This window comes from Mesoplodon mirus, assembly GCF_964341445.2.
Source record: "Mesoplodon mirus genome assembly, contig: SUPER_14_unloc_5, whole genome shotgun sequence".
Classification (NCBI taxonomy): Eukaryota; Metazoa; Chordata; class Mammalia; order Artiodactyla; family Ziphiidae; genus Mesoplodon; species Mesoplodon mirus.
The window spans coordinates 596631-619226 of record NW_028295698.1 but is presented as its reverse complement, the minus strand read 5'-3'; the positions used below and the strand labels follow the sequence as shown (position 1 = coordinate 619226).

The 22596-nt window shown below is 45.5% G+C and overlaps 1 protein-coding gene across 1 annotated transcript in view; it reads left to right on the top strand.

The window, feature by feature from the left end:
- LOC309816164 (uncharacterized protein) overlaps positions 1–22192 on the top strand; it is a gene marked incomplete at both ends in the record, with an annotated part of 71602 nt that extends 49410 nt beyond the window's left edge. The window contains 2 exons of the mRNA XM_082646819.1: positions 1750–2338; positions 22177–22192. Coding sequence (XP_082502945.1) covers positions 1750–2338; positions 22177–22192 — 605 coding nt within the window. The remainder of the gene's footprint in view (positions 1–1749; positions 2339–22176) is intronic.
- Between the last annotated feature and the right edge of the window lie 404 nt (positions 22193–22596).

The following is a 22596-nucleotide window of genomic DNA, read 5'->3' as shown; positions in this document are numbered from 1 at the left end:
GCCATACTTACACTAAAAGTAAGTAAGACCAAATACTGCATGGGAATACTTACACTAAAAAATTATTCTGGCTTTATCTGAAACTGAAATTTAACTGGGTGCCCTGTATTTTTCTTCGCTTAGTCTGGAAACCCTTATATACTTACCACCAGCTCAGGTATTATATATTTATTGTAGTTTTGTTTAGTCTGTGTCTTCCACTACTAGAATGTGCAGCATTACCAGAGACTACAACAATGCAAGAGTGCCAGATACACAGGAGTAGCTGCTTACTGAATCTTGGTGAATGAATGAATGAACAAACACCATAAATACAAGCCACACCATGTAATGAGGAAAAGTTACATGTCCCAGAATTCCTGACTTGTGAACAAAAACCATGCACACAAAGGCAAAAGACACAGATAAGACACAGCTGCACCGTGCTCCCCATGCTAACCCCACACTTACCACAGACTTAACAGATACACATCACTCACTCTTCCCACATACTCACAGTCACCACCGAGGCCTACATTACCAACAAAACAGTGACAGAGTAAGTACTGATTGGAATTAAATCCTGGAGTATACACTGGGAATCACACTCTCAACTGTGTGTATTCACTGCACCTGACACGTGTCACACACTCAGTAAATATTTGTGGACAGAGAACTGATGAACCCACCCTGAGCCTTTCATTCCTCCCTCAGGAATCTCGAAGTCACAAGAGGATCCCCCTCGGCTTGGATCCACTGTGGTGGCCCAAGGCTGCAGCCCAGGGGCAGTGGAGGTCTCCTCTGCCCCTAAATACTTCTTCTGTACTTCTACTCCACGCAAGCTCAGCTACGCTGGTAAGGGCGCGGGGCTCCTCAGGTGAGGGTGTGCTTGGCTGTGAGGCAGGAGGCACACAGATCCCAGGGAGGCTGAGAGGAAATCCAGGGTCATCAGAGGTGATGAGGGCTCTGTGGAGGAGCCTGGGCAGGATGGCTGAGCTGTTCCGAGGGCGTGGATGCCAGCTGAGTCTGGGGGGGCGGTGTGAATACTGCTACTACCATGGTGGGGAAGTCAAGGTGCAGGGTCCGGAAATGTCTGGGCTTGAGGTGGAGGGAAGAGGGACCAGATTAAGCATCTTCAGAGGAAAATGTAGGCTTTGTCTTTGCCTTTGCTTCCAGAGAAGGACAGAGTTCTGCATCATACACCTCCAGACTGAGAGCAGGACCATCCAGCTCAGGTCCACACAGCTCACACATACATCTGCCCTCCAGGCACAGCCCTTCTCAGAGCACACATAAACCCCAAGCACCACAGCCCCATTCCACATGTAATGCACCACCGATATTACCAAAATCACACTCCTTGTCATACACGCATCCAGCCGCATCCCTCACATACCACAGCCCTCACCACCATACTCCACACCCCTGTATACAGACACCGCTCCAGTATCCCCCCCACACACATGAAAAGCCCACAGATGACACCAGATACACCGCTCCATCCTACGGCCAACAGACACCAAGCTCACGACATAGCTACGTCATGCAAATGTCCCTCTCTCGTCTACCACACCTGCTCCCTCAGCTTCCGGCACGGCCCATGCATGTTATTATGGTTTTAATTTCCTTTTTCAGCAATGCGGAGATTTCGAGACACTGCCTGGCCTACAGCACCCCTAGCCCAGGTTCAGGAAGAAGGGGAGACCGCTCCCCCATCACACTGTGTCTCCTCCTCACTCTCTTCACCCTGTAAGGACTATCTGCACCCAGACAAAGAGGAAAGGGGCATGAAAATATACTACATGCAGGTACAAGTGAACAAGGGTGTCGCTGTCTCCTGGAAGACAAAGAAACCCTTGGAGTTGCCTGAAAAGCAGCTGAGGATAGAAGAAGTGACCCTTCCTGAGGATGTGTGCGCAGTAGCCACTGACCCCTCTTCTGATGTGTGCACCGAAAGCCTCCTGTCTGACAGTGAGCCCACTGGGGAGGAGAAAGAGTATGAGGAAAGGGCAGAGCCAGGCAGCCCATCAGGGTCACCTGCCGTCGAGGAGAGACCCAGGGCCAAGACACCGGACTGGATGGTGACCATGGAGACCGGCTTCAGGTGCATGGCCTGCTGCCGGGTCTTCCCCACCTTGGAGATCCTCCAGCAGCACGTGAAGGGCGGCATCCTGCAGGGCTTCAGCTGCCGTGTCTTTCATCTCAACATGGCCCAGTGGATGGGCAATGTGGAATCCGAGAGCACCCCTGAGGAAGAGGACGAGGAGGAGGAGGAGGAGGAGGAAGAGAAGCAAGAAGAAAAGGAGAATGAGGGAGAGCAGCCCACGGGGGAAGGCCCCAGCCCAAAGAGACCCCGCAGGCAGGGTCTTTTCTCTCCTTTGAGTTCCAAACAGCAACTGAGATTCATGGGACAGAAGATCCTGGAAGACGGTGTGGCCGTCCCTTGGAAGAGGTAAGGCTTGAGGCTGGCAGTCTTCTGAGCCTATGTCACGAGGGCCCAGAGGAGTCTAAGGGAAGGGGCCGCACACATGTGCTGGTTTACCTAATGGCTCTGCAGTTGCATCAAATGGGACACACCCAGCACTAACAAAGGCATTGACCTCTGTTGACGTAAACAAGAAGGTGGAGCCTTTTCCTAGGAGTTTTCTCAGGGTCTGCACGATGGACCTCAACTCTTAGAGGACGTACTGCCAGCAGCTCCTTCTCGGCAGAGAGAGCCAGGAGTGGTCTCAAGAGAGGACAGGGGCCCTTGCAGGACCAGAACTTTGAGGTCTGAGAGCCTTGGGCCTGAGCCGAGATCTCACCCGGACCACTGGACCGAGCCTTCTGTGACAAAGGGGAATATGAAAGAGAGTCACGTGGAAATGAGGTCCCCCGAGATATGGAAATGTTCCAGAACCTTCGTTGCGTGGTAGTTGATCTGGAGCCAAGCTCACTGTGGTGTGTGTGGCTCTGAGCATTAAGGCAATGCTGGAGGGTAACCCTGACCAGCAGAGCTTGGAGTGCTTCTTGTCTCTTCCTGTCCTACCTCATTTGTTTTATCCCTTCCAGGGAGAAGAAAGGACCCTCGGGAGAGTAGCAGACAGAATGCCGTGGTCTGAAGGAGGATGAAGGGACCGGCACTCAGTCTAACATCATATGACAATAGAAGCGTCCTATGCAATAAAGGGCATTTTCCAAACCTTTCATGGAGCTTTTATTTAATGACATTTTTCTATCTATGCATCTATCTGTCATCTACATCTGTATCTTTCAAGGTTTGTGAACAAGCTTTCACATAAGCACTAGAGACGTCCGCCAGCATTTTCCAGAAGAGGCCTGCAAATTGCTGGGGACTCCTCACAAATAGGGAACGGCCACAACCCCTGCCACACAGACTATGCGCGTGGCCCTCCTGACGTACTCCCACTCTCTCTCTGAATTTCCCAACGTCTGAGATGAGGGTGCTGGCTGGAGGCAATGATCACGTGCAGGCTGAATCTTCTCCAGATTCTGATTCTCTTCCTGGGCATATCGTCCTCAAGCACAGTCTCCATGTCCCTGGCCACACTGATCTCTCTCCTTCAGTCCTTCCCTCCCTCCCTCTCCTGCCTCCCAGTGCAGAGAATACTTTTTTGCATTTGAGACGACATTTATTTTTGGTTCACAGAATTCTCACCTGTTCTACTGTGGCCTCCGTTGTGAACATTCCAAAGCTGAGAATTTTCTTTTTTTCTCCCTCATTTCTGCTGAGTCTTTACCTTCCTAATGTAGTGAACTCAGAGTGCCTAGCTGACTGGATGGGGAAAAAGATCCAGGGAGCAAAGAGAAATAATAAAAGAATATATCAGTTAATTTTTCATAGTGTTATCCAACTACATATTTTTAAAATTTTGGAATAATATTAGGAATCTTCTCTTTATAAAAAACTGAATTATCGGGCTTCCCTGGTGGAGCAGTGGTTAAGAATATGCCTGCGAATGCACGGGACATGGGTTCGAGCCCTGGTCTGGGAAGATCCCACGTGCCACGGAGTAACTAAGCCCGCGTGCCACAACTACTGAGCCTGTGCTCTAGAGCCCGTGCCACATCTACCGAGCCCACGTGCCACAACTACGGAAGCCTGCGTGCCTAGAGCCCATGCTCCGCAACAAGAGAAGCCACTGCAATGAGAAGCCCGTGCACCACAGCCAAGAGGAGCCCCCGCTCACTGCAACTAGAGAACGCCCGCTAGCAGCAACAAAGACCCAATGCAGCCCCAAATAAATAAATTAATTTTAAAAAATTGAATTAGTTTCAAGGGTACAATGTATAAAAGTACAATAAAAGCCCCCCTTCATAAACCCCCAACCCCACTCTCAAGATGGAATCGATATGCTGTGATACAATTTATAGTCGTAGTACTACTCCTCCTCCCACCACATCCGAAATCCTCTGAGCCAGGTGCAGCAGCTTCCTTTCACAATGCTAGGACCCGCCACAAGACACATGATAATCCCTTTGGACATTTCAAGGAGCGGCACCAAGGGAACAGTACCGGGGAAATGCCACTGACAGCTCAGAATATCCATGGCATTTCTAGAGCCTCGGCACTGCTCTCGCTCTGGGAATGAAGGTCCAAAAAGCACATCGGAGAATGTTCATAGATGTAAACAAGCTCCACCTTTGAAACACGATCTACATAGAACCACATATACAAGCCTGCACGATGGATGAAGCCAAGGTCTCCTCCATGATTTCCCTTCTGACCACCTTATTGTCTCCTCAACCATAAAAGGTGAACTTGAAACTCAGGACCTTGCCTTGTCACCAGAAACATCCAAGCTTGTATCAGTCTTTCTAAGACCAGATACTTGCTCTCTGAACTATTAGAGACTTGTCACATACACACAGGTAGAACAGGATTATTTCTATCTACCTGGGGACATGGAGTCTTTCACATTGCTCCTGATAAAACTCTCACAACAGCAAAACTTTACCTACAAAGGGTTCAAGCTATGACACTCCCAATTTCCACAAACCTCCTCAGCTCTTGTGAGTCACATGCAGCCAATTCCAGGAATTGGAAACATGGTTGTGAGGATGAAACTGACTTTGGGGCTCCCCTTGGATATGGTCTTCCAGACTTACCAAAAGGCCATTAAGAGGAAGGTTTACCCCACCTCAGGGAAACCCGAGGCAGTACTTGCAGTCAAGGGCTGGCCATGGCTTCTGAGCTACATCCAAAAAGAATTTCATACTGTACCTGGATCTGCTGAAGCCATTTCTGACTGTCCGAGAGCCAGCATGTACCGCTCCTCAACAGCCTTCATTGTGGATCATCAGTAGGGCTGTCAGATTTAGTACATAAAAATACAGGATACCCAGTTAACCTTGAACTTCACATGAATAATAAGTCATTATTTTTAGTATAAGTAGATCCTATGAACTATTTGGGGCATACTTATCTTCAAAATGTACTCGTTGTTTTTCAAACATTCATATTTAACTAAACAGCCTATATTTTATCTGTCCACCCTACTCAGCAGAAATGATGGAGGCTCATAGAGATCCAGGAGACGCCTCAGAGCCTCCTCAGCTTTTATTTCTACGTCCTGGACAGCGAGCACGAACCTTCCACTCCGTCATTGGCTAGAATGGAGGATATTCTCTGTTTTAGAGCTTTTTCTACTTGTCATTGTTATTATCTTCCTTATTTTAAAGAGATGTTTATTTTTCCCCAAACTTAATAGCTCATCCAAAAGTATTTCAAAGTTCATTAGACAAGGGAAAAACAACATGGTTCTGAAAAGTGAAGGAAACCGCCTGGTGTTTATTAAAGAAGTAGTAGGGAGATTGAAATAGCCAAACTTAATAAGCAGATCTCTCCAAGGGTATTTTCAGAGCTTGATACCCTCCCACACCCTGAAAATATTATTACATCAAGAATGTAGAACTGCTAACCAAATGTAAGGCTCCCATATGATTCTATCAAACTGAGGATGCTTCTTTACTAAGCAGTGAGCACACTTGCTGCCCCAGGGACCTTGGCAGTTGCAACGTAGGGCTCTTCCCTTTGGGATGGAAACAGCAAGTTTTCCTGTGGTCTACACGCTGGCCCCAAAAATACTACACTCCCAATACTTGTCAACTTTAAGTATTTTCCTACATATCTCCATTTTTCTGTTACTATTTGGGCTACATCCTAGACTTGACACTACATAAATTGCATTCAAGAAGCTATTTTTAAAAGTTGGTAGGAAACCTTAAATCTATGGCTTGCAGTCCCTGGCTTACTTTCATCCAGGTGCATAAGGGTTTTCAAAAGTAGTCAGGTTAGTTACCCCGTATCACAGCCCCACGCTTGTGTCACAGATATAAAAATGGAACATGATATTTAAGGTTTTAGTTGCCAAATCATCAAGCCTCCCAGACAGAGGCAATAGAGCAAAATGATTACAGAGGCATGGATTTTGATTTGCTCCAGCATCTTGGGCAAGTCACTTGGCCTCTGTATTTATTTGTACTTATCTGCACTTATCTGTCACTTGGGGGTCATAATTGTACCTGGTCCATGGGTACGCTGTACAAATGATCTGTAAAGTAGTTACAAGAAACCGACACAGAGTAAGCACTCCACAGACATTGGCTATTAGCTATTGGAAATAGTTCTCCGTGAAACAGATGACTTTATCAGTGGATGACTCGGTGGGAGACAGTGAATCACAGAATCACAGCATGTTGAAAGTGACCTAGTTCACACTCTTATGTGAAAAAAAGAAAAGTGTGCATGGGTAGAAAATGTCTGAAACTTTACACAACAAAGAGCTCATCATGTTAACTTGGAGGATTAGAATAAATCAGGAAAGGAGGAAAGAAAAACTTGAGTGTAATTCAATTTCTCTATCATTTGTGTTTCTACACTGAGACTCTGAATACACTGGAAGTGCAAATTTTTTTAATGTGGCGGGATAAAGGTTTTCAAGTTTTCCTGATCCATCCATATTATTATCTCAGAATTGCTGGCAGTTCTTGCCATCTTCGGATCTACACCCATGTGAGTCAGTGGGCCATTCTGGACGGAGGAGATAATAGAGCAGAAGTGAAGTGAGAGGAAAGGAGAGACAAGATTTTCTCTTTTCTCTTCAAAGAGGAAAGGTCTTTGGAATGGGAACAACTCACAACCAAACTTTGGGGAAAGGATGTGATGGAAAATGAGACAAACATCCTACCCCTGTGATGAGAAGGATTCCCTGGGCTGGATGGAGGGAGGTCACAGGTGGCTGGACAAGGAAACCAACTAGGGAGAAACACACACAAGTGCAGAGCAAACACCCTGAGGCCACTCAGCCTGACTCCATGCAAACATGTGTCCAGCAGACAGCCCTTCACCTGTGGCTCCCCAGCAAGACAGGTACCTCGGGGGTGCCAACTCATTCTGAGTCCATTATGCCTGGCCATTCATAAACCGCTGTCTAACGTGTGAGGAATAAACTCTCAATGTTTATGAGGAAATTGGGGAAGGAGATTGAAAGGTTACTTAAACGAAAAAAAAAAGAAGTTCAGGAAGGCAAGATGGTAGAGAGACAAGAAAAAGACCTTAAAAGATAGAAAGGATTTGCCAAAGAAGAGAAGGAAAAAGAAATGATTCCGAATGGGTTAACCTGCAGCTAGGAAGTTAAGGAAGATTATTGATGGGTGAAGACTATGAAATAAAGTGAATAAAATTTCTCAGAAGTTGCTGAGAATATGGTAAGCAGCATGATTATCAAATTATGAATTGGCTGCAATGGCATTCTAGGGGGACACTAGGAAGGTGAAGCAAATGTTCCTGAGATGACAGTAGCAGGTGGAAAGTTGTTTCAGGGGAAGATCAGTCTTGCAGAGGGTGTATCAGAGGAGGGCAAGTGTGAGCAAGCAAGGAAATACTAAGTGTATACGGTTCCTTCACTGAGTGCACCCAGCCCCGTGGTCAGCCTTGAGAACAAGCAGGACTTCAGGTACTGGAGCTACATTTCAGTCATCAAGACTTGAGAAGACACCCTTAACTCAGGTCTTCTCTTCAAACTCCATCTTTCCTTCTTGACCTTCATTTGGCCTCTTCCCTTACCCTCCAGCTGTGGACTGAGGCCACAGAGCAAGATGGGTCACTAGTGTCCTCCATCCCCTGGCGACTGTGGTTCACATCAGTGGAGTACCAAAGGCAATAACCAAGTAACAGACACAAGAGTGTATGAAGAAGAAGAGATTCTGATAAGGCTTTCTGTGACAGTGTGGGCCAAGTCGGCTCTATATGGCTGGTATCACGTGAATTATGAGCAGCCTTAGGGGAGAAGTCCTCAGAAGGCAGAGCCTGGCTCTCGAGAGGCTCTGCGTGCTCACAGCCCACTCCAAGACCTCAGTTACAGCTTCGGCCCCCAATATCTCTCCCTCTGCCTGCTCACAGTTTTTGAAGTCTTCTTTCCTCCACATTTCTCTTGAGAGGTGGAGGAGGAAGATGAGCTTCAGGCCAGCTCAGACTCCCCTGGGATCCCAGCAGGATGCCTATCATTAACCTCCCACCTTCTAGGAAGCTCCTAAGATCTTCACATTTGGGGCAGTTCTCATTTCAGCTGTGCTTCAAATTGCTGGCTGGAGACGGCCTGTTGGAAGGTGGCTAAAAGCAAGTAGCAATCCTTCGGGCAGCCTGGCCCTTCTCGACTGTCAGACATCTTCAGGGATATTCTAGGAAATGTTGTTTGTTCTAGAGAAGGGAGGGAAACAATCCAATTGTCCAATAATGCTTGAATGGAATATAAATGATGCTATATGCATGTGATCACATAATATCAAACAGTCAAAAATCAAAGACCTAGATCTCTATGGATTCACGTGGATAAATCTTGAAAACATAATATTGATTGAAAGAAAATAAGATAAAGAATGTTAGATTGTGATAACAGGTATGTAAGTGTTAAAATATTTAAATCAATTCAACATATTGCTTCTATATATAGAGATGCAAGAAAATAAACTTTATCCAAAGAACACATTATTTACATTTAATATGCTCATTTATCTAGGAGACCCAAAAGAACCCACAGATAAACTAGCAGGAACTAATAAGATGGTTCAACAAGGCACACACATACAAGATCAATAAATTTTAAAAGCCAATCAGGCTCCTCTACACTGGCGATAACAAATTAGAAACTATAAAAGAAAATAAGAAAAAAAGAAGATCTAAAAATTGTCACAAGAGCCGTATAAATTATTTAGAGCTAAGCATACATAGAAGGCAATATAACTAACAAACTGAGTACGAACAGTTAAACTCTGCCCAACCCAAGGTTAGGAAAAGACTGTTGTTACTTTATGAGAACAGACCCTCTTCTTAAGGAGCAGATCAGTAAGTGAGAGTGAATCAAAGAAACACAGCATTTGAAAAGTCAGCTAGTCCAAGCCTCTTGATCGCACATACAGAAGCTGTAGCCCAGATAGGTTGAGTTACTTGCTAAAGGGCCCAATGTCCTGACTCAAGGACTAGCATTTTTCACTCAGTCGCAAGACACAATCAAATGCAGTACCTTGGAAAGAGATGGGGAAAAAATGAAGAAATCAATTATATAGTTCCTCATCTTTAAGTACAGAAATAGCCGTGACAAAATTACACGTATTGAGGGAAAATTGAAGTGCAGAGTTTAAAATGTCAATAATCCACAGGGAAACTGGAGACCATTTAAAACATTCATATTAAATCTCTCTAGAAAAGACATTAAAAGATCTCCAATCAAAATGTGAATTGTATAATAGACATGGTATGATACAATTTATAATAGATATGGTAGGAACCTTTCCCTTTCACGGGAAAGCTTCGGCTGGGAAAAAGGAATTGTTCTTGAAAATGGGGCCTGTGCTATTGCAGACACTGTGCTCAACCTAGGTCCACCGAATGCTCTGATGTCATCACTGAGGTCACAGAATTCCACTGTGAGCCTGGCAACCTTGCAAACATAACAGCCCTGGTGAGCACTAGGCACTACTGCTGGTTCACCAAGTGGTACAAGTTTTTCAGCCATTTAGGAGACTTGACTATTTTTGTTTGTATTGAATCATTTCAACGGATTGCCCAAGAGCCAAGAAGGGCCAACCTGTAGGGAAGAGGAGGAGTTGGACATCTCTTGAGGCATCTTCTAAGGGAGACTTCTAGTTGGTACGATGGAACGGCGACAAAAGAGGAAACATCTGGAAAATGAAGAGTCCCAGGAAACTGCCGAGAACGGAGGAGGTATGTGGGGGGCAACTTGTCTGGGACACATGGGTTTCTGCCAAACTGAAGCTTCTCTAGGAAGCGGGGGACTGAGAACGTGTCACCTGTGAAGCAGGGAGCGAGAGACCTTGTCTCACTGATGCTGCCGTATCTATCCGGAGGGTCCCTGTGGTGTGAGACGGCACAGAACGGCCAGATGCCCCCTGGGAGATGGGAGGTCAGCTCCGCTGGTCTGAGGACTCTCTCCTGGGGCAGCCGGGCCTGGAGCTTTGTCGGACTCACAGCAGGCTGCATCCTGCTTGCACAGACCTAGAGGTGCAGCTTTTCTCAGTCCCCGATTTCTCTCTTATGCTCTTGGATCTTTCCTAGGGGTCATGAGGTGGGGGATGTGAAGGATGCAAGGATGCTGAGAGAGACCCATGAGTTGCTTGGCCTCTTTTACCAAAGTGGAAAGAGAAGCCCCATGAGTTGAAGGCCCTGTTGAAAAATATCTTGACAAGTGGAATGCACTTTGAAAGAAGATTGTTTGTCTAGGGATGGTGTCATATTGAAAGCAAGGATGTTTTATTCTTTCAACAGGAAGAATTTCCCAAAGGAGATCAAGGGAAGGGAAGGGTTTTCCAGAGACTGAGACCGCGTGAGCGGGGGTGAGAAATGGCCTCAGGGTCCTGCGGGGAGCTCTGAGAGCCACGGGCCACGTGGTGCCTGCGTGCATTAAATGGAGGCGAGTAGCTTGCCCTGGGAGAGGGGTGGTCACCCCAGAGCTCCAGCTAGAGGCCTCTGCCCCAGATTAGAGCCCAGTAGCTCCTACCAGGCCCAGGGCCCTGGAGACTGTAGGATGGGCCCTGGGAATGGAGCTCTAGACAGCAGGCAGATTTCCAGGCAGTGGCTGGGACAGGCTGGGGAAGGCAATGACTGCCCCTGACCATTCAGAATATTTTGCCCTATGTTCCTGTGTGTGTGTGTGTGAGTGTGTGGGTGTGTGTGTGTGTGTGTGTGTGTGTGTGTGGTAGTGCAGAGAAGAGCGAGATGAATGGGGGTAGAGTGCTTACCAGATATAAAGTCTGCGTGGTAAAGTTCTTGTCACCCTGCCTGGACCTGGCTGACACTCGGTGTACGTAAGAGTGTATACAGAATTCTTGTTAGGGGTGTTTTATGAGACAGTAACTCATACACCCATGTACACTCTGATGCAGCAAAAATATCACACACCCCACATATAACTTCCTTAGTAAACCACACACAGCACATGGAGGTATATACACGCATCCCTCCTATACTACGTTCTCATACAACCCACCTGTATCACAATCCTCTCCTCCAACACCAAACGCTGGAGATGAGATATGTATATAGACACACACACTATATATATAGGACACACACACACACACACACACACACACTATATACATGTATCTCCTCAACTCTTGCACAAACACAACTAACTTCAGCCATCTCTAAATACCTCTATAAGAACCAGTCACGTGTCATACACACCACACTTATAACACATTCTTGAGTAATGCCAGACCCGCTTTGTACAAACCACAGTAAACCACAGTCTCAGTAACCCATGTCAGGATTGCCAGAGAAAATATGGGCTATCCAGTTCAATTTGAATTCCAGATAAACAACAAGTAATTTTTCAGTATCCGTATGTCCCACATATTGTATGGGCTATACTTACACTAAAACTAAGTCAGGCCAAATACTGCATGGGAATACTTACACTAAAAGATTATTCTGGGTTTATCTGAAACTGAAATTTAACTGGGTGCCTTGTATTCTTGTTCGCTAAGTCTGGCAACCCTTATATACTTACCACCAGCTGATGTATTATATATTTATTGTAGTTTTGTTTAGTGTGTGTCTTCCCCTACTAGAATGTGCAGCGTTACCAAAGACTACAACAATGGAAGAGTGCCGGATACACAGGAGTAGCTGCTTACTGAATCTTGGTGAATGAATGAATGAACACACACCATAAATACAAGCCACACCATGTAATGAGGAAACGTTACATGTCCCAGAATTCCTGACTTGTGAACAGAAACCATGCACACAAAGGCCACAGACACAGATAGACACGTCTGCACTGTGCTCCCCATGCCAACCCCACACTTACCACAGACTTAACTGATACACATCACTCACTCTTCCCACACACTCACAGTCACCACCGAGGCCTACATTACCAACTAGACAGTGAGAGAATAAGTATTGATTGGAATTAAATCCTGGAGGATCCACTGGGAACCACACTCTCAAATGTGTGTATTCACTGCACCTGACACGTGTCACACACTCAGTAAATATTTGTGGACAGAGGACTGATGAACCCACCCTGAGCCTTTCATTCCTCCCTCAGGAATCTCGAAGTCACAAGAGGATCCCCCTCGGCTTGGATCCACTGTGGTGGCCCAAGGCTGCAGCCCAGGGGCAGTGGAGGTCTCCTCTGCCTCTAAATACTTCTTCTGTACTTCTACTCTGCGCAAGCTCAGCTACGCTGGTAAGGGCGTGGGGCTCCTCAGGTGACGGGGTGCTTGGCTGTGAAGCAGGAGGCACACAGATCCCAGGGAGGCTGAGAGGAAATCCAGGGTCATCAGAGGTGATGAGGGCTCTGTGGAGGAGCCTGGGCAGGATGGCTGAGCTGTACCTAGGGCGTGGATGCCAGCTGAGTCTGGGGGTGTGTGTGTGAATACTGCTACTACCATGGTGGGGAAGTCAAGGAGCAGGGGCCGGAAAGGTCTGGGCTTGAGGTGGAGGGAAGAGGGACCAGATTAAGCATCTTCAGAGGAAAATGTAGGCTTTGTCTTTGCCTTTGCTTCCAGAGAAGGACAGAGTTCTGCATCATACACCTCCAGCCTGAGAGCAGGACCATCCAGCTCAGGTGCACACAGCTCACACATACACGCGCCCTCCAGGCACAGCCCTTCTCAGTGCACATCAACCCCAAGCACGTGCTCCACAGTACTCTCCTGCACCACAGCCCCATTCCACAAGGAATGCACCACCGATATTCCCAAACTCACACTCCTCATCGTACACGCATCCAGCCGCATCCCTCACATACTACAGCCCTCACCACCATACTCCACACCCCTGTATACAGACACCGCTCCAGTATACCCCCCCACGCACATGAAAAGCCCACAGATGACACCACATACACCACTCCGTCCTACGGCCAACGGACACCAAGCTCACGACATTGCTATGTCGTGCCAATGTCCCTCTCTCGTCTACCACACCTGCTCCCTCAGCTTCCGGCATGGCCCATGCATGTTATTATGATTTTAATTTCCTTTTTCAGGAATCCGGAGATTTCATCGAGACACTGCCCAGCCTAGACCACCCCTAGCCCAGGATCAGGAAGAAGGAGAGACCGCTTCCCCATCACACTGTGTCTCCTCCTCACCCTCTTCACCCTGTAAGAACTATCTGCACCCAGACAAAGAGGAAAGGGGCATGAAAATACACTACATGCAGGTACAACTGAACAAGGGTGTCGCTGTCTCCTGGAAGACAAAGAAACCCTTGGAGTTGCCTGAAAAGCAGCTGAGGATAGAAGAAGTGACCCTTCCTGAGGATGTGTGCGCAGTAGCCACTGACCCCTCTTCTGATGTGTGCACCGAAAGCCTCCTGTCTGACAGTGAGCCCACTGGGGAGGAGAAAGAGTATGAGGAAAGGGCAGAGCCAGGCAGCCCATCAGGGCCACCTGCCGTCGAGGAGAGACCCAGCGCCAAGACAGCGGACTGGATGCTGACCATGGAGACCGGCTTCAGGTGCATGGCCTGCTGCCGGGTCTTCCCCACCTTGGAGATCCTCCAGCAGCACGTGAAGGGCGGCGTCCTGCAGGGCTTCAGCTGCCGTGCCTTTCATCTCACCCTGGCCCAGCGGATGGGCAATGTGGAATCCGAGAGCACCCCTGAGGAAGAGGACGAGTAGGAGGAGGAGGAGAACGAGGAGGAGGAGGAGGAGGAGGAGGAGGAGGAGGAGAAGGAGGTAGAGAAGCAAGAAGAAAAGGAGAATGAGGGAGAGCAGCCCACGGGGGAAGGCCCCAGCCCAAAGAGACCCCGCAGGCAGGGTCTTTTCTCTCCTTTGAGTTCCAAACAGCAACTGAGATTCATGGGACAGAAGATCCTGGAAGACGGTGTGGCCGTCCCTTGGAAGAGGTAAGGCTTGAGGCTGGCAGTCTTCTGAGCCTATGTCACGAGGGCCCAGAGGAGTCTAAGGGAAGGGGCCGCACACATGTGCTGGTTGACCTAATGGCTCTGCAGTTGCATCAAATGGGACACACCCAGCACTAAGAAAGGCATTGACCTCTGTTGACGTAAACAAGAAGGTGGAGCCTTTTCCTAGGAGTTTTCTCAGGGTCTGCACGATGGACCTCAACTCTTAGAGGACGTACTGCCAGCAGCTCCTTCTCGGCAGAGAGAGCCAGGAGTGGTCTCAAGAGAGGACAGGGGCCCTTGCAGGACCAGAACTTTGAGGTCTGAGAGCCTTGGGCCTGAGCCGAGATCTCACCCGGACCACTGGACCTAGCCTTCTGTGACAAAGGGGAATATGAAAGAGAGTCACGTGGAAATGAGGTCCCCCGAGATATGGAAATGTTCCAGAACCTTCGTTGCGTGGTAGTTGATCTGGAGCCAAGCTCACTGTGGTGTGTGTGGCTCTGAGCATTAAGGCAATGCTGGAGGGTAACCCTGACCAGCAGAGCTTGGAGTGTTTCTTGTCTCTTCCTGTTCTACCTCATTTGTTTTATCCCTTCCAGGGAGAAGAAAGGACCCTCGGGAGAGTAGCAGACAGAATGCCGTGGTCTGAAGGAGGATGAAGGGACCGGCACTCAGTCTAATAACATATGACAATAGAAGCGTCCTATGCAATAAAGGCCATTTTCCAAACCTTTCCTGGAGCTTTTATTTAATGACATTTTTCTATCTATGCATCTATCTGTCATCTACATCTGTATCTTTCAAGGTTTGTGAACAAGCTTTCACATAAGCACTAGAGACGTCTGCCAGCATTTTCCAGAAGAGGCCTGCAAATTGCTGGGGACTCCTCACAAATAGGGAACGGCCACAACCCCTGCCACACAGACTATGCGCGTGGCCCTCCTGACGTACTCCCACTCTCTCTCTGAATTTCCCAACGTCTGAGATGAGGGTGCTGGCTGGAGGCAATGATCACGTGCAGGCTGAATCTTCTCCAGATTCTGATTCTCTTCCTGGGCATATCGTCCTTAAGCACAGTCTCCATGTCCCTGGCCACACTGATCTCTCTCCTTCAGTCCTTCCCTCCCTCCCTCTCCTGCCTCCCAGTGCAGAGAATACTTTTTTGCATTTGAGACGACATTTATTTTTGGTTCACAGAATTCTCACCTGTTCTACTGTGGCCTCCGTTGTGAACATTCCAAAGCTGAGACTTTTCTGTTTTTCTCCCTCATTTCTGCTGAGTCTTTACCTTCCTAATGCAGTGAACTCACAGTGCCTAGCTGACTGGACGGGGAAAAAGATCCAGGGAGCAAAGAGAAATAATAAAAGAATATATCAGTTAATTTTTCATAGTGTTATCCAACTACATATTTTTAAAATTTTGGAATAATATTAGGAATCTTCTCTTTATAAAAAACTGAATTATCGGGCTTCCCTGGTGGAGCAGTGGTTAAGAATATGCCTGCGAATGCAGGGGTCATGTGTTCGAGCCCTGGTCTGGGAAGATCCCACGTGCCACGGAGTAACTAAGCCCGCGCGCCACAACTACTGAGCCTGCGCTCTAGAGCCCGTGTGCCACATCAACCGAGCCCACGTGCCACAACTACGGAAGCCTGCGTGCCTAGAGACCATGCTCCGCAACAAGAGAAGCCACTGCAATGAGAAGCCCGTGCACCACAGCCAAGAGGAGCCCCCGCTCACTGCAACTAGAGAACGCCCGCTAGCAGCAACAAAGACCCAATGCAGCCCCAAATAAATTAATTAATTTTAAAAAATTGAATTAGTTTCAAGGGTACAATGTATAAAAGTACAATAAAAGCCCCCCTTCATAACCCCCCAACCCCACTCTCAAGATGGAATCGATATGCTGTGATACAATTTAGAGTCGTAGTACTACTCCTCCTCCCACCACATCCGAAATCCTCTGAGCCAGGTGCAGCAGCTTCCTTTCACAATGCTAGGACCCGCCACAAGACACATGATAATCCCTTTGGACATTTCAAGGAGCGGCACCAAGGGAACAGTACCGGGGAAATGCCACTGACAGCTCAGAATATCCATGGCATTTCTAGAGCCTCGGCACTGCTCTCGCTCTGGGAATGAAGGTCCAAAAAGCACATCGGAGAATGTTCATAGTTGTAAACAAGCTCCACCTTTGAAACACAATCTACATAGAACCACATATACAAGCCTGCACGATGGATGAAGCCAAGGTCTCCTCCATGATTTCCCTTCTGACCACCTTATTGTCTCCTCAACCATAAAAGGTGAACTTGAAACTCAGGACCTTGCCTTGTCACCAGAAACATCCAAGCTTGGATCAGTCTTTCTAAGACCAGATACTTGCTCTCTGAACTATTAGAGACTTGTCACATACACACAGGTAGAACAGGATTATTTCTATCTACCTGGGGACTTGGAGTCTTTCACATTGCTCCTGTTAAAACTCTCACAACAGCAAAACTTTACCTACAAAGGGTTCAAGCTATGACACTATCCACTCTCATCACTACTATTCAACATAGTACTAAATGTCCTAGCCAGAGAAATCAGACACACATAAAAATAAAATAAAAGGCATCCAAATTTGAAAGGAAGAAGTAAAATGATCTCTGTTTACAGATGACATATTAGGCACAAAAATTCCTAAAGATTACACACACACACACACACACACACACAAACAAACCTGCTGAACCCAAGAAATAATTTTAGCAAAGTTGCAGAATACAAAATTAACAAACACAATGCAGTTTCATTTTTATACATTAACAATGATCAATCTGAAAGAGAATTAAGAAAATAATCTCACTTACAGCAGCATCAAGAAGGAGAAAATGCTTAGGTATAAAATTAGCCAAGAAGGTGAAGAACTTGTACATTGAAAACTACAACACACTGCTTAAAGATATCAAGGAAGATTGTATTTGTATATAAATGGAAAGACATCCCATGCTCAAGGATTGGAATATCGTTAAAATGGCCACGCTACCCAAAGAAATCTACAAATTGAATGCAATTCCGATCAAAATCCCAGTAGCAGAAAAATATCTTATGATTCTTATGGAGCCTCAAGTAGCCATAACAATCTTGTAAAAGAACAAAGTTAGAAGCCTCACACTTCCTGATTTCACAACACAGTACAAAGCAACAGCAATCAAAGTGGTATGGTACTTGTAGAAAAACATTTAGACCAGTTTAACAGAGTAGAGAGCCTAGAAATTAACCCTTGCTTATATGGCCAAACGATATTTGACAAAGGTGCCAAAAATACACAATGGGGAAAACACAATCTCTTAAACAAATGATATTGGAAAACTAGATATCTACTTGCAAAAGAATAAATTAAAGAACGAAGTACAGGGGTTCCCTGTGGTGCAGTGGTTGAGAGTCCACCTGCCGATGCAGGGGACATGGGTTCGTTCCCCTGGTCCGGGACGATCCCACATGCCATGGAGCGGCTAGGCCCGTGAGCCATGGCCGCTGAGCCTGCGCGTGCGGAGCCTGTGCTCCACAACAGGACAGGCCACAACAATGAGAGGCCCGCGTACCGCAAAAAAAAAAAAAAAAAAAAAAAAGAAAGAAAGAAGTACAGGACCAAAACTATAAAACTCCTAGAAGCAAGCATAGGGTAAAAATTTTAGGACATTACATTTGGCAATAATTTCTGGGATACGATACTAAAAGCACATACAACAATGCAAAAGTAGACAAATAGGACTACATCAAATTTTAAAACTTCCATGCAGGTAAGGAAACAATCAACAGAATGACAAGGCAACCTATTGGAATGGGAAAAATATTTGAAAATCTTATGTCTAATGTGGGATTAATATCCAAAATATCTGAGGAACTTCCACAACTCAACAAAAAAACCCACAAATAACTGATTTTTTAAGTGCAAAGAACTTGAACAGACAAGTCTCCAGTGAAGATATACAAATGGCCAACAAGCACATGAAAAGATGCTCAACATCACTAAACTTAAGAGAAATGCAAATCAAGGCCACAATGAGACATTATCTCACACCCATTGGGATGGCCACTGTCAAAAGAACAGAAATAACAAGTGTTGGAGAGGACACGGAGAGGTAAGAACCCTGTGCCCTCTTGCTGGGAATGAGAAATGGTGCAGCCACTAGAGAAAATAGTACAGAAGTTCCTCAAAAAATTAAAAATAAAATTACCATATGATCCAGCAATCCCACTTCTGGGTTTATATGCAAAATAATTCAAAGCAGGATCTCAGAAATAAATCTGCACACTCTGCAACATTATTCACAATAGTCAGGAGGTGGAAGCAAACAAAATATTCCTTCACAGATGAATGGACATACAAACAATGAAATATTATACAGCCTTAAAAAAAAGAAGGGAATCCTGTCAAATGCTACAACATGGATGAATCCTGAGGACATGATGCTAAGCAAAATAAGCCAGTCACAAAAGGACAAATACTGTATGATTCCTCTCATATGAAGTATGTAGAGTACTCAAAATCATAGAAACAGAAAGTAGAAAAGTGGTTGCCAAGGAAGGGCTGGAAGAAGGAGGGTGGGGGAATTAGTGTTTAATGGGTATCGAGTTTCAGTTCTGCAAGATGAAAAAGTTCTAGAAGTCTGTTGCACAACAATGTGAATACACTTAAAACACTAAACTGTATGCTTAAAATGACTTAGATGATAATCACTGTCATGTGTTTTTAGTACAATTTTTTAAATATATACTGACGTCTGAGTGCTAACCACAGAGAATATCATTTAATTTGTCTGGGATGCAGACTGGACACTGGGATTTTATTTTATTTTTTTTAATTTTTTTTTGCGGTACGCGGGCCTCTCGCTGTTGTGGCCTCTCCCGTTGCGGAGCACAGGCTCCAGAGGCACAGGCTCAGCGGCCATGGCTCACGGGCCCAGCCGCTCCATGGCATGTGGGATCTTCCCGGACCGGGGCACGAACCCGTGTCCCCTGCATCGGCAGGCGGACTCTCAACCACTGCGCCACCAAGGAAGCCCGACACTGGGAGTTTTTAAAGGCCTCCTGTAATTCATCAGTGCCATACAGGACCATGGGCCTAGTGTCACATGTTATGATTTTTCCAAGACAGGCTAAAATCAAGATTTTTATCTTTATTTGTAATGTTTATATAAACACTGCTGTTTTTTTTTTTTTTTTTAATGCTGGCAACTAATTTTTTAAATTCTGTGCAAACCAAACACACCACTCTTGCTGCCTCTTGGGCTACCGATCTCCAAGTTCCTTTCTAGCTTACAATGTCTGTGGATCAAAATTAAGTTTCCTGTGTCTCAGTAGGTGGCCTCCTTACCAGGGGACTCTCCTCTGGCTTTTGAATCTTCCTATGTGAAATACTCATCAATAAAATGGGTCACTATGCATAATGGGGTGTCCCAAGAAGTGTATCATGTATCATGGTTAAAAGTCCTTGGCATGTGTGGGTTATCGTTTTGGTCAGTAAAGTCGATTGGAGGTTTCTGAACAACAATTTCAGGCAGAGAAACCTGGTTCTTTTGAGGGGGTGGGGGATGTTTGTTTATTTGATTTCCAGTTTGAGAGAACTCTGTAGTTTAAGCTGAATAGTACATGGATTCCTAAATACACTTACCATACAAAAGTTGAATTGCTTTCATGTAAGTAGGACTGGAGAAGTGGGAAGTGAATGACTGTAATTCATCTCCTGCCTTATAAACAGGCTTTTCTTTTTTTTTTCTTTTTGCGGTACGCGGGCCTCTCACTGTTGTGGCCTCTCCCGTTGCGGAGCACAGGCTCCGGACGCGCAGGCCCAGCGGCCATGGCTCACGGGCCCAGCCGCTCCGCGGCATATGGGATCCTCCCAGACCGGGGCACGAACCCGTATCCCCTGCATCGGCAGGCGGACTCTCAACCACTGCGCCACCAGGGAGGCCCAACAGGCTTTTCAGTCCTGAGCAAACTCGGCTCCACAGAGCCTCCATCCAGGTTCAAAGGGAAAGGTTCAAGGGCTGGAGGAGGGAAAGCAGTGAGCTGAACATCTTCATTCCCTGCTCCTGAGTAACCACTGCTCTTACCCACTGTACTGAGCTTCTACTTAAGCTTTTGTTAGAAAAGGGGTTCAAGTGCTTTAAAGAAAGAAGTTAAAAAAACCCTGACCTAGATGAGGCTATCTAGAATACTCATTAATTTTTCAGATAACACTAATAGAAAAGTAACTGCACAAATAGAAAATACAAGCACCAATGAACAGTGAATACATGGATGGAAAAGAAAGTGGAATTCTGAGGCTATCCAACAAACCAAATCATACGTTATTGTTTATAACACAACTTCAACCTAGAGAAAGCCTAAGTAAAAGCATGGGGATGTAAGGTCCCTTGCAGCCTGCCCACTCACCTTCCGCGTGGAGCAACACTCCAGGCTAGATTTTAGTGTCTGTGAGAGTGAAAAGCATGCTTAGCAGTGAGGTTAAGTAAAGGTCTATAACATGAATCTTGAGGAAAGAGTAAAATAACCAAGATTATTCTTTCAAGATAAAAACACTGTAAAAGATTGAATCTAAAAAGACAAAGGCTGCAGAAGCAGCCAAAGAAAAAAATAGGTAAATTGGACTATATCAAAATTTAAAACTTTTATGCATCCAACTTTTGTACTATCAACAAAGTGAAAAGGCAGCTCTTGGAATGAAACAAAATATTTGCAAATTATATGTCTGACAAAGGGTTAATATCAAGAATATAAACAGAACTCCTACAACTCAACAACAAAACAAACAAACAACTCAATTTAAAAATGGGCAAAGGACTTGAATAGGAATTTCTTCAAAGAAAATATACAAATATCTAATAAGCGCATGAAGAGATGGCTTTACATCTCTAATATTAGGGAAATACAAATCAAAACCACAGTGAGACACCACTTCCCATTCGTCAGAATGGTTATTATCCAAAAAACAGAAAATAACTATTGGTGAAGATGCGGAGAAATCGGAACTCTTGTGCACTGCTGGTGGGAATATAAAACAGTGCAACACTGTGGAAAGTAGTATGGCAGTTCCTCAAAAAATTAAAAATAGGATTACTATCTGATCCAACAATTCCACTTTTGGATATATACCCAAAAGAATTGAAAGCAAGGATGTGAAAAGATATTTGCCCACCCACATTCATAGCAGTAGTATTCACAATAGCCCAAAGGAGGAAACAACCCAATTGTGCATCAACGCACGCATGGATAAAGAAAATGTGGTGTACACCTAGCGTGAAGTATTATGCAACCTTAAAAAGGAAAGAAATTCTGACACATGCTACAACGTGGATGAACCTTGAAGATAGTATGTGAAGTGAAATAAGCCAGTCACAAAAGGACAAATACTGTATATTACCTCACCTATATACGATACCTAGAATAGTCAAATTCATAGAGACAGAAAGTAGAATGATAGTTGCCAGGGGCTGGGGGAAGGGAGGAAAGAGGAGTTATTGTTTAATGAGTACCGGGTTCCCATCTTACGAGATGAAAAAAGTCCTCGAAGTGGACAGTAGTGATGGTTGCACAACAGTGTGAATGCCACTGAAGTGTATACCTTTTTATAAAATGGTTAAAATGGTAAATTACATGTTATGTATATTTTACCACAATGTTTTCAAACATTTTTTAAAAACAAAGACTATAAAATCATGAAAGCATGTTAGCCCACATGCCAAGTGAGTTTCATGAGATGCCAGCCACACGGACTTAACGTATTTCTTCTTTACAATATCATCCCACTTCACTTGATAGACATGAGAAGCTGTGATCCATCAGGGTGAACTCTGAGTGCACCTGCAATGGCAGGAGTGGTCATAGGGACTGTGACTTAGGAAGGAAATCAATGGAAACATTAAAGAAAGCTTAGAAGGGCTGGTTGAACACAATGAGGTGAGCAGGAATACTGAAAACATTTCAGCCCAAAGGGATTTTAGTGAACCTGATGATTCTCGAACATTACTGGCAAGGCTACTTATAACAGACATCAAACTACTTATTATAACAGGGGAGATAAAAGTCAACTGGTACAGTTTGTGAGAATGAAGTCTTTAGACTACTAACAGGACAAAAGTGTAGACAGTAGGGATTGTTTATCAGACACTAAATGTAATACAGAGAGAAACTAAAGGATCTCATTCCAAAAACACATAAACTTGCCTCATGGATGCTGAA